Source organism: Melospiza melodia, chromosome 9, assembly GCF_035770615.1.
Source record: "Melospiza melodia melodia isolate bMelMel2 chromosome 9, bMelMel2.pri, whole genome shotgun sequence".
Taxonomy (NCBI): Eukaryota; Metazoa; Chordata; class Aves; order Passeriformes; family Passerellidae; genus Melospiza; species Melospiza melodia.
The window spans coordinates 22,325,057-22,338,757 of NC_086202.1; the positions used below are offsets into that span (position 1 = coordinate 22,325,057).

Genomic DNA, 13,701 nt, shown 5'->3' on the forward strand with positions numbered 1-13,701 from the left:
TAGTGAATTATCATGAGATTCAAGAAATAGTTTATCTTTTGTATTTTTCTCTTTATTTGCCTTATTTTTTCTGTTAGAAATTATCATATAACTTTCAGTGAATGCTGTCCTTTGTGTCTTCTATTTAAACACATGATCTTTTTATGTCTGTTGAAATGGGTAGGTTGTAAATACTCTAGAGCAAACTCTGTATCTGAAACTGAACATATCACTACTGCATCACCAGCCTAAGTTAGACTGAACTTTTAAAACTGACAATGATTCATATTCACCAACACAATTTATTTTCGTATCTTCTAACTGCTATTCTGTAACTAAAAAGCAGGATGGTAAATGTGGCTTGTTTTAACTTCATATCTATATATCTTCAGCCAAAATATTCAATGGAATGAGGGTTAGTTTATTGTAAATCATAGTTCTTAAGTGTAATCTTTTAAAATTAGAATCATAGGATCTTGAGACTTATTAGGGAGAAAGATTTGGGCTTCTTCTCCCTTAACACCTTACTTTTAAGGGTTATGAGCAAGTCCTCTTGGGTACTTATTTCTTTTATTAGACTTCTGCTATAGGTTTTAAGTGTTTATTGTTAACAATTCTATGTACTTGTACACTTTTTTTTTCATTATAGGCACTATAATTTTTACTAGATCCCTTCATTTAGCTCACAGGGAAGTGGAATGAGAAAATCATTTGGGATTTTTTTTCTTTAGATTTGAAAAGTACAATATCTTAGCCCAACTTCCTATTTTCTATCTCCTTTCATTTATGTGGACTCATTCATAACTTGCTTTAGGTAAATATTAATCTGTTTCAACAAGAGGAAAAATTTTGACATTGCCTAAAGATTTCCTGACAAAGTGGTAATTTCTTTTAAGCTGCCAGCTGTGTGAAAAGATTCATTTAGTAATGATACATAATGCCATTGCATAAACTCTTGTGAGTGCAGCAACCTTGAGGAACGGCAAGGAGCCTTAACAAAAACAAATTAATCCTTCATGGCTGGTAACTCTGTGCACCTGCAAGCCCAGCACCGATCCTGCAGGTGCATCGCTCTGCCTGGTCCCTGCCCTGCACTCAGAGCACTGACAGTGTTTGCTTTGTCACACAGGCCTCCAGTGCTGCTGCCTCTGCCTCTCCAGAGATGCACTACACACCTCTGCCTGCCGGATCCAGAGACCTCACCAACCACAGAGGTGGGAGCTCCATTCTGTTGCTATCAGCTTCTGCCGCGTGATAAGCTTTGCTCTAAGGCCTTCTCTCTCTCAGGTGCTGCTGCGTTTCACAGAGATCACCATGCCTTTCAAGCACTCTGTGAGAAAACCATAGCTGTCAAGAGTACAGATTTTTAACTCATATTAAATAGGATTTACAGGTAGTCTGCCGGGAAAGCAAATAAATCTATGGATAATAACGCTCAGTGATTTTTGCATGTGTGTGTGTGAGAGAGAAAAATGTAAAGAGATTAGAGTACTCTTAAACATTGCTAAGTAGATGATTACGTGCAGCATTGGTAATTTTGAGAGAATTTGTAAACTTTCTAATATTTTTTAAGTGAGCGCTTTTTGGCAGTTTAGAAATTAGGACTATAATTTTGAAATGTTAACACATTTTCATTGCAATAAAAAGGGATTGTTCTCTGTTTTTCAACATAAAAAGTGGATCAGTTTTCAATTTCCTTTTTCATCAGTCCTTAGAACTTAAAAAAGCACCTTGGGCAAATTCACAAATTCCTTTTGCATGCCTATGAAACAAAAAATTCAGGGAACAGGTGAAAAACTGAAGCAGTCAGGAAGAGGGTGCATTCCAAGCTTTTTCACTTTTTTTCAAAAAGAAGACATTTTTAAAGCTTGCAGCACTTTTTCATCTTAAAACCATAGCAACAATCCTCTTATTTATTTCCCATATTACTCATTGATTCTCCACTGATCATGTAAACCATTTGTCTATAGGCAGGGGTTTTTTTGGGATACCAGGATCCAAGTCAGCCTTATATTTATGAATTGATGGTAGCCTAATTTCAATGTGCGTTCAAATTCTGTAGCACTACAGAGGATGGAAGCAGCTTTAGCAGCATTCCATATTACTTGATACCTTCTGAAAGGATCAGGCAGGTAATGCACCTGAAGAAGGATCTGTGATTCAGGTGTGAAGGATCAGGAACACAGGTGATTAGAACTTTATTTGTTGCAGCCTGTATCACTGTTGTCCTAGAGCTGAGGAGGAGTCTGAAGCTACATCCTGGCCTTGGTTTAGATTGCTATGGTGCAATCAGATGTCCTAGAAGATTGCTGTGGTGGAAATCAGATGTCCTACATGTGCTGTGGGTGCATTGTATTCCAGCACTGAGCACACATAGAAACTGATATGTTTTAAAGAGAAAGGACCAATCAAAATCCTGAATTTGAGCACAGACTTGGACTTCAGAGGTTACAGAACAACCTTTCCCCTCCAGAAAAGCCTGCAACCCATTGCCCTCCTTCTCCACCCAACCTCTTCCCCCCGATTCCCAAGACAAGTGGATTTGATTTTCAGATAAACATGTTGCTTTTGAGGTTGGGTTTCTGGTGTTGGCTGAAATGGCTAGGGTCTACTAGCAATAAATAGAATGACAGAATCTTGAGAAATACCTGAGTTGTACAGAAATACTTTCAAAGTACCCTTAAAAGCCAGGTATCTTCAGATTTTTTTATTTAGCTAATAGTGTATTGGAAGTGTGGCTTCATGGCTGATTTTGCTATCTAACTTGACAAAAGGAATTCCAGTAGTGTTGAATCAAAATCTGTGTGCCTGCATTATTGATTGACTCCTCTTGCAATACAGCAGTTGTGTGGCTGCAGTAGGTGTTGCAGACACGTCCAGCAGGTGTTTGCTCAGAGTGGGAGCTTGCCAGGCTCTAAGTGCCCACTGCCCTCATCAGGCTTTCAGAATGCCTGCCACCTTGCCATGAAAGAGGAAAATTATATTCCCCAAATCACCAACTTTCTACCCTTAGCAGTTCACATAATTATTATTACTTCTGTCTTTACTCTCCCAGAAATATTCTGCTCTGCATGCTAAGTATGCTGCAAATTTCCTTGTGATTAAACACAGTTATAAATAAAGGGAGAAGAGCATGTCATCCAAAGAAGGGGTAAAACTGGTCCTTAAAGAGACATTGTTAACATTATTTGATTAGTTTAAATATATCTGTATGCATGTTCATAAATACACATATTCACAAGGAAATAATTAAGGACACTTTCCAAAATTGCAGGTCTTGGAAGAACCAATTCCAAGCTTAGAAAAACCTGCTGGCAAGGCCCATTAATTCAATCAACTTCTTTTATACAAAGAAAAGTTCCAAAGTTCCCAAGCCCATAAAAGATTAATTGTAGTCAATAGAAAAATCTCCAAGGAAAGAATGAAATACTTAAGCATGCTATTTTAGGTTCTGAATATCTTCAATTTTTTTCATCGCGGAATGCTTTCAGTGTTGTAAAGTGGAATTGAATCAGCTGTTGCATATGTAAATATTGGCGGTTTTCAGTGCATACTGGAATGAAGAATGCTGTAAGTTTGTGAGTGTAATTTGTCCCTGGAGAAGCTTGTTTACCAGAATCCTCAAGTCTGGCAAATGGTTTGGTACAGCTGCAAATTGATTTTTAGGGGACTAGGAGGGGGAGCTGGAGAAAGCTGGATGTATTTGCTTGGTACAGTTTCACTTGGACATTTCTCACTCTATTTAGCTATGATTTTTACAGGGAGAACAAAAACATATAATTATGTGTGGGTTGCACCATGTGTCTTGCAGCTTTTGTGTTCATGCATGCAGTACATAATTTCCAGTCAGGATCTGGTCCTTTAGGCTGACTCCATATTTTGTACAGACCATTTTGGGAATGGTGAAAATCTCACTTTCCCTTTCAAAGCCCACAGAAACAGCATATGACAGTGTGATGTGAGATGGAATGATAAGGAATGATAACTTGAAATATAGTGAGTGTTATATTGATATTTGAGTATATAAGTACATGAAGAGAGAAATAAATATTCCAGCACGTTTTTAAGCTTTAGACATTTTTTTCCCCATCTTGGGATAGTTGCATTCCCTTATATTGCAGTGTTGCTTAGACCCACTTTTCTAAGTTGAACCTTACCTCAGTTGCACTGTTCATATTTTCAGTGAAAAATCTAAAGTCCTTCTATTTGGATTTTGGGCATCTGACAGCAATGTGACATGATTCTTTATGTGATCTAATTGCTATCGTATTAGACAAGGCTTCCAAAGTGGTAATTTTATAACTGGCTGTATTTTTGTTTTGATTCCAGAACAATGATCTCAAACTTCTAAGGGTCTTTCCATGGTCTTTGTTAAAGTAGGCTTTTGTGTTTTACTTTATATGGATTTAGAACCCAATTATTTACCTGGGAGAAGTTTGTGCAGTTCTCTCACCTGGTTAAAATAAGTGAGTTAAAAGACAGCCTCCTGTCGTAAAAGTGCTTCTTTTCTTTCTATATTCTATACATTGCTTGTGTTGTTCTAGCTTTCAAATTTTCTGGTGAAATCAAATATATGCACCCCACATTCCTGTCTGCTTTTCCAGATCTACCTTCTAGTTTTTAAACAGAAATAGCCATGCTCCACAAAAGTAATGAAATGTACTGACTTTTAGAAGAAATTTTTCCAAAAATTTTCGACTTATGTAATTATTTTTTAGTGATTTGTATGCATGTACCCTTCTGTTCCTTATTGATAATTTATTAACTGGATACGTATCTTAAAATAGAAACTTAAATTCTTAATAGTTGACATTGGTGACAAAAATATTTAAAGGATATTTATAAGGATAATTTGTCTGATGTGTGGAAAAAGGCTCCTCACCCTTTGCCCCACCCAAGTTGTATGTTTGGTTTTTTATAATGGCGTCCTTGCTTTATGTGTAAGCATTCAAACTCAAATTGCCTTCTGAAAAGTACAGTACTTTCCAGTTGATGAGGAAAATAACAGTTTATCATTGTATCTCTTCAGAAGCAATATCACTAAATCATGGCTATCATGAAAATCTGTTTTTCCATACAAAAGCATGTGCTGGATGCCTTTTCTATAAGCAGTTATTTTGTAACATTGTGTATTACCTGATTTACTTGGAAACATATTAATTTGCCAAAGCCATTTGGTTTCCAGTAACAATTTTCAGGTGACTCCTCCCTTTCTGTGCTCTTGTTTCTGGGAAAAAACAGTGGTAAGCCTACCCCATAGCTTACTGGTAAAAGGAAGAAGGAGCAGTTTCCACTAAAAACTAATCCTGTATTTATGTGAGTAGTTTTTCGAATTTAGCTTGGATTTAGGCCAAGGTTTAATAGTTCTAATCTATTATGACATGTAAAAAAACTTTCTGAACAAATCCACTGTCCTGTTTTGGCATCTCTGCAGGTAACTATCCAAGAATCCTGGTATGTGCAGTCATTACATTGTCTCATGTTTGAATGATGAGTGTCCAAATGAAAAATTGGTGGTTTTTTTACCAATATGTTTCAATCAACAGACAGATGTGTTTTCTTATTTTATGATCTGGTCTTGATAGTCATCAACTGCATTCAAATCTCATGCCCAGAAATCCAAGAACAGAACATTTTAAAGCTTCTTATTAACGTTCTAAAGGTAATTTTATAGAGCCTTTTTGAACAAAGGAAGTGAGAGGTTGCTTTTGCTCAGTTTCTCTTTGTCTAACAGAGTTGTGCTGAAGGTTTCTTTTGGAATTAAATCTTTCCAAACTTTCCCATTCTTCAGCAAACAATCATAATCATAGAGAGACACCTGAACTTGCAATGTTTCCTTTTTCTGTGACTGTTACACTGTGCTATTGTTCCCAGAGTACTTGGCATAGTAAATTTTCACTAATGACTTGTGTGTTCACACAAAATTCCTCCTGATTGTTTGTTGGGATGTGCCACACAGAAAACCAGTAGTTTTGTAGGAGTCTAGATAAGTAGTGACCAAGATAAAAGTGGACTACAGAATGCACAGCAAGGGTTTAGCCATCCAGTTGGGCAGGAATTCACAGTCCCAGTACTTGTTGAAGGATGCCTACTTCTTTCAAAATTTGGCGTTGAAGGAAAAAAGTAGAAATTTTGGAGAGCCAGAGGGAGTAGTATAATTGAACTGATTATTCTCCAAGGATTTATCTGTTCTGTCTCAATTTGCTCAGCTTGACCATACTTTATAGATATTCTTATGTTCATATGGAACTAGTAATGTCCATCAATCCTTCCAGAATTTGGTCTAGAGTTTTAATATAATACTTAAAAATATTTGAAATAAAATTGACATGCACCTCTTAATAATAAATGTTAATACGCAAATTTCTTATTCTACACATACATTGTGAAATGCCATGCTGTCTTTAAATCACTGACATAAAAAGAAAAGGAAATGGCTTTACATAAACTTACTTCCAGAAGGATAAGTATCCTGTTTATATTATCATTGTGGTCCTCTCTGTTGTTGTTATTGACACAGTTGTTAGGTACTCATTGTGTTTTCAAGCCAGAGGCTTATTTAGAGTTTGAAATTGATTGCTGGGGAAGTTGCAAAGCAATTTATGTAGCAACTTATCATAATTAGTTAGTTTTCTTAGTGTGAACTGCGCTTTATGCTTGTCAATTGATTTTTCTGTGTAAATGCATAAGGCACTGTATTCTGACAAAAAACCCCAAACCCCAAAAACCCTATGGTTAGTACTTAATCATTCAGTTAAAAAAGTGTATCCATATATGTATATAAGATATATTTGCTTCACTTGTTTAATAACTAAGGATAGGATGAATAAGAAAATTCCAAGCAGATGCACTATGTGAAAGTTTTGTATCAGGCAAAGATGCTGTGAACAGTGAGGTATTTTCTTTATTGTTTTACATAAAGTGTCCTTTGAAAATAAAATCATTTTTAACCTGTATTATGTTGTGCTGTGTCCTAGACTGAAGACTTCTTAGGCCAGGATCTTCTCATCATGAGATTAATAACCTTAGACGAACAAAAAAAGTTCTCAATAGCATGGAACAGACAAGATCATATTTTCCAGGAAGGAGCACTCAAAAATAAGCTGTGACATTTCCTATTAGTGCCAGGAAATATGTCCCAACAGTGAGATGTGATCTGGTCATGACTTAGCCTCCAGGGGAGTGGGTGGAAATCCTCTTCTTTTGACACTCTGGGAGAATGCTAAAATAAGGAGTCTGTTATTAAAAAAGAAAAAAAAAAAAAAGAAAAAAATCCCATGTGGTCTGCCTGTATATGAAGTGAGAAACTGGGTTCTAGTTCCTTAGTTTTTGGTTTGGATAATAGACATTAATGGTAGCTCAAGATACATGGGCGAAGCATGGAAAGCAAAGTGATGATGTATAGATGAGTATCAGTGTGAGAGAAGACTTGGTTAAAAAAGATTGTGTTTTCTGATCTCAGTTCCCTTTAGTTAAAGGGATGTGAAGAAAAATTAAATCCATCAGAGGTGAATAGGGATTTTCTAGTCCAGATGTGTGGGAAGGCAATGCAGAAACTTAGACTTGTGGTGCAAGGTGTTCCTGGTGCAGGTGGGAGAAGGGCAGGGCAGGTTTCTCTCATTTCTGTGCTGGTGGCTCCTGCTGGTGCCCACAGGCTCCCCAAGCCTCACACCAGGAGATGAGGTCAATGTACTGACTCATTTCTATTCATTCACTGGGGTGCCTGGTTTCTTAGCTCTGAACATGGTTTTTCCCTTCCAAGGTGGATCCCAGTTCACTGCTTTCTCAGTATTTCTGATCTGTTTGCTTTGTGGGGAGAAGAATGGGTAGCAGGAATGAATGGAACAAAGTAGATGGGGAGAAATGCTGGAAAGCAGAGTTCTTAGGGAAGGGTACTCCAGTAAAATGCTTCCAGCTGATAACAGAAGCCCACCTGTATTAGTATTTGCCAAGTCTGCAAATGCATAAGCCATCTCTCCCAGTTTTGTGAACTGATACACAATCAAAAATTTTGCCTTTCAATGGAACTGAGAGGTCCAATGCCCACACATGTGATCATCTCAGCTGTGCAGTTTCTTTGCTGGGCAGTCATGAAAGAACAGCTTAAGGAGGGTCTCATGTAGTCCCTTTCCTGAGCCTTATTTTATTTGTTTACTGGAATAGAACTGCCACAAATAGCTGTGCTGTTTGTTTACCAATTTGCCTCACTTGCTCAGTAGTGATAATTTCTGCCAGCATCTGCATGTTTCTCTGTAAAGCACAATAACTTTCCCAAATGTGGAATAAATTGTAGTTGGATTTGAGTGTGACCTTGACTAATATGGTTCAAGAAATAAATTTTCTGGGTCATTGGATTCATATTCTTGTCACTTACAGGGTCAACCATTTTCTGTCTGTGTATACAAGGAATGTTGGATTTGAATCAGGATACTGTAGATTATTAAAACTTCAGCATAAAAATGTATTATCTTTCTGTATATAGCTGTGATGGGAGCAACTAGTCATGTGAAAGTAAGTTGGGGTAAATGAGGTGGGGATGATATATAAAGTGACTTGCAGCTTTGTGTAAAATCTTTCTTGATGGCCAGAAAAGTTAAGATTTGGTTTTAAATGACAGCATATTTTTGTGAGCCTTCTCTGTGTTCTGTGGTTTGAAACTGAACCCAAGGGGTGTGATTGAGCTGACCAGAAGTAAGTTCTAAGAGGATCACTTCCTGGTGTGCCATGTCTCTGTGGGAATAAAATAGGTGTGTTTCTCTGCAAGAAAACTTTAAAAGAAAAAAAAAGAGAGTAATTAAGTGGTTAATCAAATTCAGATTAAAATATTCTTAAATATCTCAGGTGCTGAGCACAAAATTACCATTAGTATTCTAAGACTGAGGCAGGCTTTAATAATTGTCAGTATTTTTTCTCCAAATATTACAGAGACTTTCGTTTTTCTACAGTGTGCATTCCCTGATCTGACTGTTGAAGACCTGACCATTTTCCATATTTTTGTCATTCTGAGGTTTTTCATTGTAACTTTTTCCATGTTTGCCAAAACTAGCAGTCTAGACCCAAGTCACCCATACAAGTGTCACATCAGAGGCAATGTGATTAATGAGGAAAAAGCCTGTAACTTCATATTTTTGGTAGACTAGAGAGTGTCTGATATTTCACAACATAGCTCATTTTGTCATGTTGGCAAGACAAAACCATAAGAATGCTCAAGCAGGGTGACTAAAAAGTGGCAGAAATACATAGAAAACACTGGCTTCTATAAGTGGAAACTTGGGATCCAAACCCATAAGCCTACTGAAAATCTTTGGATGTATAGGAGAGCTAATGATGCAGTGTGTATACAACTGGAAATTAAAAAAAAAAAAAGTAAATTTGCCACTTGGCCTTATAATTTTTTACAATGAAGAATTCCAGTCATCAGCCACAGTATTACAGCTCTTCCAGAGAAATTGGTTCAAAGCACACCAGTGCTGTGCAGATCCAGTCTCCTGAGAGATCCCCATGTTTAGTTAGCACTCTAGTCCAGCCTGTTTTTGCAGGAGTCCTCCAGTTTTATCATTCAGGCATTTTTATGGCCTCATTGGAACAAATAAACAAACATCTGGAATCATGTGGTATATTTAATTAAAAACTTTTTGTTTGGCCAGAAATAGTAAAATCATGAAAAATTGCCTGTCTCCAGGCTCAGAAAGGCCAAATGATGAAGCTGTTGGCTACAGACAGTTTTACAATGTATTGAAATTCATAGATGTGCACACCTGCTGCAAGTCCCCCCCTTTTTTTTTGATTCATAACCATTAATGAGTGTTTAGTGCACAGATTGTAGCCCTTGTTTAAATGGGAATTTACTGTTTTTAATAACATATAGACACGTGTTGATATATTCCATACAGCCTGTACTGTTCTGTAGTACACAGACAGGATAAAGCTTTATATTATTGCTCAAAAAGAAAAAAAAGAAAAAAATCTTTATGGTGCATGTTCCATTTCAATATTTTTTTGTAAGAGCATGTTTTAATTCCAGAATTAATAAATATCTGCCTCATGCTAAGGATCTGTGTAGCAAATGTTGGAAACGTGAAAGATGGTGTTTTCTCAGTAAAATTAGAATCTGTAATGAAAATCTAAATTTTCATTGTTATGTTTAATGTATTTTTGAGGAAATTTTCAAGACATTCTTGCTTTTGCAGATAAAACTGTTTGATGTCATGTGGGATATTACTCTGTGGTCACAAAATATTTTACAGACCATTAGTATTTATAAAAACTAATTTGTCTATTGGGCTATTATCTATTTGAAATACACAAATATAGGCTTTTGAACATATGGGACAGAGAATTTTATTTTTGAGTTTGTACATCTCAGTTTTTAAATAGCTGATACTTCTATTGAGAAAATGGCATGCACACAGAAAGTAGTACTGCATCCAAATGTTGTTCACTGTTCTTCATAATTCTCATGATTGAAATAATATGGCCATTTCATTTTGAGTTTCTCTGACAATTTAGACTTTTTAGCAGGATAGGATGGATGGAATACTGACATGACTTTGGCCACTGGCCTGTAGTTGGTGTTACTGACCTGAATGGAGAGGATGTGGGTGTCATCTGAAAAAGCACTAATTCCCACGTAGTCAGCACATGTAGAGCCCTGCTTTAAAAAATGGGGGAGGGAAGAAATTTCCTCCACAGTCAGAAGGGCAGCCATCTGCATAACAGCAGTGAAAATGTTTTATCCCCTTGTGTGTTTGTTCTCTGTAGCCTGCACATCTTGCTGTAACATCTATGTGTCATTCAAACTATGAGCAGGCAAAAAGATGCAGTGTACTTTGCATTTCGTTGTTCAGTGAGTGCTGTGTAGAAATGAGTGAAGGGCCCTTTTTAAAAATTTGATTTCAGGAAAGAAAAGGGTAACTTTGAGGGATTTCATTGCATGATCTTATGCGAGAAAGCTGTCAGCTTTTTACTGGATATGAATATCTGTATTCATGATCTAATATATTTACTGATCAAAGTTCCTTGCAGAGCTCTGAAAGCAAATGATAAGTAAGTAGGTTGATGACTTCCTTGTTTTTGTTTTTTTGATATTTTTGTGGTCTGTTAATAACCTCGCTGTAAAAAAAGTAAATGATAGGAAGCCCCATGACATCCTTCACTAACTTTGTATGCCCTTAAGCAGAGAGATCACACCTGGGGAGAAGAAAGGGAGGAGACAGAGGGGTAAAAAATAAACATAAACAAGTGCAATTGTTTTATATCCCTTACCAAACAGAGGATGGCTGATCCTTTTTTGTTGATATTCATTGTGTTACCTTTTACAGTCAGAGATATCTTGAAAATTGTTTCTATTTACACAGAATGAATTTCTTTTGCTGTGTGATTGACAACACTGATATGTTTTGTAAGACCCTTTTTGTCTATGACTCTAAAGTGCTTAGTAAACCTAGGCAGCCACCTGAAAGACCCCCCACCTGTGGCTGCATAAAACTGAAATAAAGAATGGAAAATAACCCATTGAGTATTCACTTTCCCACCCACTGAGAGCAAAATGCAATGTAGTGCAGTTTTAGTGCTTGCGTGCCACTGGGGAAAATAGACTCCTAAAATCACATAGTGAAGCATTGGAAAAATTCAGTGAATTTGTACTAAGCACTGGGTTATAAAGCCTAAGGAACCGTAGGCTTTGCTTCTCAAGTGAAACAGATTTGTATTGCAGTTCTGTTAGAATGCCTCCAATTGCCATCATGATATTTAGCACAGTAGGCTGGAAAAATGTAGGGCTGGTGAATCTGAGTCCTTTCACAGGAATGCTTACAGAGGGGATGCAAGCAACCTTCTGATGTCTACTTAAAGACCAAACAAGGCTGCAGTCTCTGATTTGTTTTGTTTTTTTTTTTTTTACTTTTGCTCAGTGTCAGGCCATGTAGAGAGATGTGGAAAGAGCCCATGTCCCAGGCTGCCTCTTTCAAAACCATTTCTATTACTAGACATGGCTTCACATCTAATAGAGAACTAAATTAGTGTTCCCTCTTGCCTGAGAGGAGTTAGAATATGTGATTACCAAAATTGCAGGGCTACCACAGCAATGTGCTGGGTTTCCCCATGCTGACTTGGCTTCCCCACTGCTGGAGCAGTGACTGCACTAACTCCAGTCAGCTGTGCTCAGGAAAACTGCACCAATCCCACCTCTACCTTTCCTCACAGCAGAGAGGCAACTTGTGGATTTTTTATTTTTTTTTCTGAATTGTGAGTGGGAGCAGCCAGGCTTAACAGTAAATTTTGTTTCCATGAAATAAAAGGAGTGGACTTAATGGAAATAATCTCTTGGGCCCCGATGGAAGAATTGGAATCTGTCTTAAAGCCAAGAGGTTGGCAAAAACCCCCTCCACACACACCAAACAAGCTAAATACACCCTACCATCCCTCCCAAATCCACATAATTAATTAATTTGGCAGATTATGTCTGTCTTAAAGGTAGTAAATGATAAATTTCATGGGGGCAAAAAAGAGAGCAACATAGAATAAACAGATTAAATATAAGCTATTACATCATTCAGAAGCAATTTGGTGCTGCCAAATGCCAGCCATTACTGATGTAAAGTACGTGACAGAAAAATAAGTACCAGGTGTGAGATTACAGTAAGGTAAAAAGGAGAAATGTGGACATGCACTCAGCTGGTAATTGTGGATGTAAATTTTGCCTCTGCCCTGTAATCTGATGCTAGATAGCAATGGCAGTAGAAGTGTGGAGGATAGCTGAAGGAGTCTCTTTGCTATTTTCTCTTTAGTTTTGTTTCATTGTCAATATAAAAAGTGATTCTTCTAGCAGGGTATGTTCGGTAGTAAAGTGAAAGAGAAGCTGTCGGCTAAATTAATTTGTTTGTGTTGAAAAATCTGTTTGTTATAAAGGAGTAGAATGGCTTTATTCAAAAGAGAATGAGATGAAATAGAACATAATGAGAATATTATCAGAAGAATTAGAACATCAGGAGATGCCACAAAGGAGATTGAGTTTGACATATTTTTAATGTTTGGTAATTCTTTTATCCTGCCAAACCTTAATAAAATTTTGTTTGGCTTTTTTTTCCTGCTCTCTGTGTGTTTAGGGAAGATAGCCCTTGAGAAAAAATTTCTGAATGAAATGAACTACTTAAGATAGTCTGCAAGATTTGGAGATGGCATTCATTTAGGAGATGTAGGAACCATAATTCAGGCAGAAGTTGTTCCCACAAGAAGCTAAAACAGACTGCAGTTTAGCAAATAAATAAAGGAAATATGCAAAATACTGGTATGTTTTGCAGAGTAAAAAAATTTCAAAGCATTCTAGAAGTGACTTTGTCAGTGAGAATAGATGCCAGCTTTCTGTGGTTGATATGGTACCTGGGAATGCACAGAGTGGAAGATGTGTGCAGGAAAAAGAATGTTTCTTTCACAAGCAGAAATGCACTTGTAACCTCAAATCATGCGTCCTGAATGGAGGCAGGATTTTCCTGACAGATTAGTATTTAGGATCTAAAAATATATTTTTCTTTTTGTGAACATACCACCTAAAGGAGCCACAGTGTTTCACCAGGGACCTGAGTCTTAGTCTGTCGTTCTGTTTTTCAGTAGCCCAGGCAGGAAAGTGAAAACCTTGATACTTGCTGGTCTGGCATTCTGTTAGTTGTTCAGGATTTGTTCCTATGGACATGAGAGAGCTATTCTGCAGCAGTTTTAGAAGAT

General features: G+C 37.1%; 1 protein-coding gene across 4 annotated transcripts in view; it reads left to right on the plus strand.

Annotated features, from left to right (window-relative positions):
- The window catches only part of LRMDA (leucine rich melanocyte differentiation associated), a 641,685-nt gene that overhangs the window by 544,134 nt on the left and 83,850 nt on the right, over positions 1–13,701 (plus strand). For 3 of the 4 annotated variants that reach the window (XM_063163848.1, XM_063163844.1, XM_063163846.1), the window contains exon 6: positions 1,109–1,193. The exons of the other annotated variant lie outside the window; for it this stretch is intronic. In XM_063163848.1, the coding sequence (XP_063019918.1) occupies positions 1,109–1,193 (85 nt within the window). The remainder of the gene's footprint in view (positions 1–1,108; positions 1,194–13,701) is intronic. 4 annotated transcript variants of the gene reach the window in all.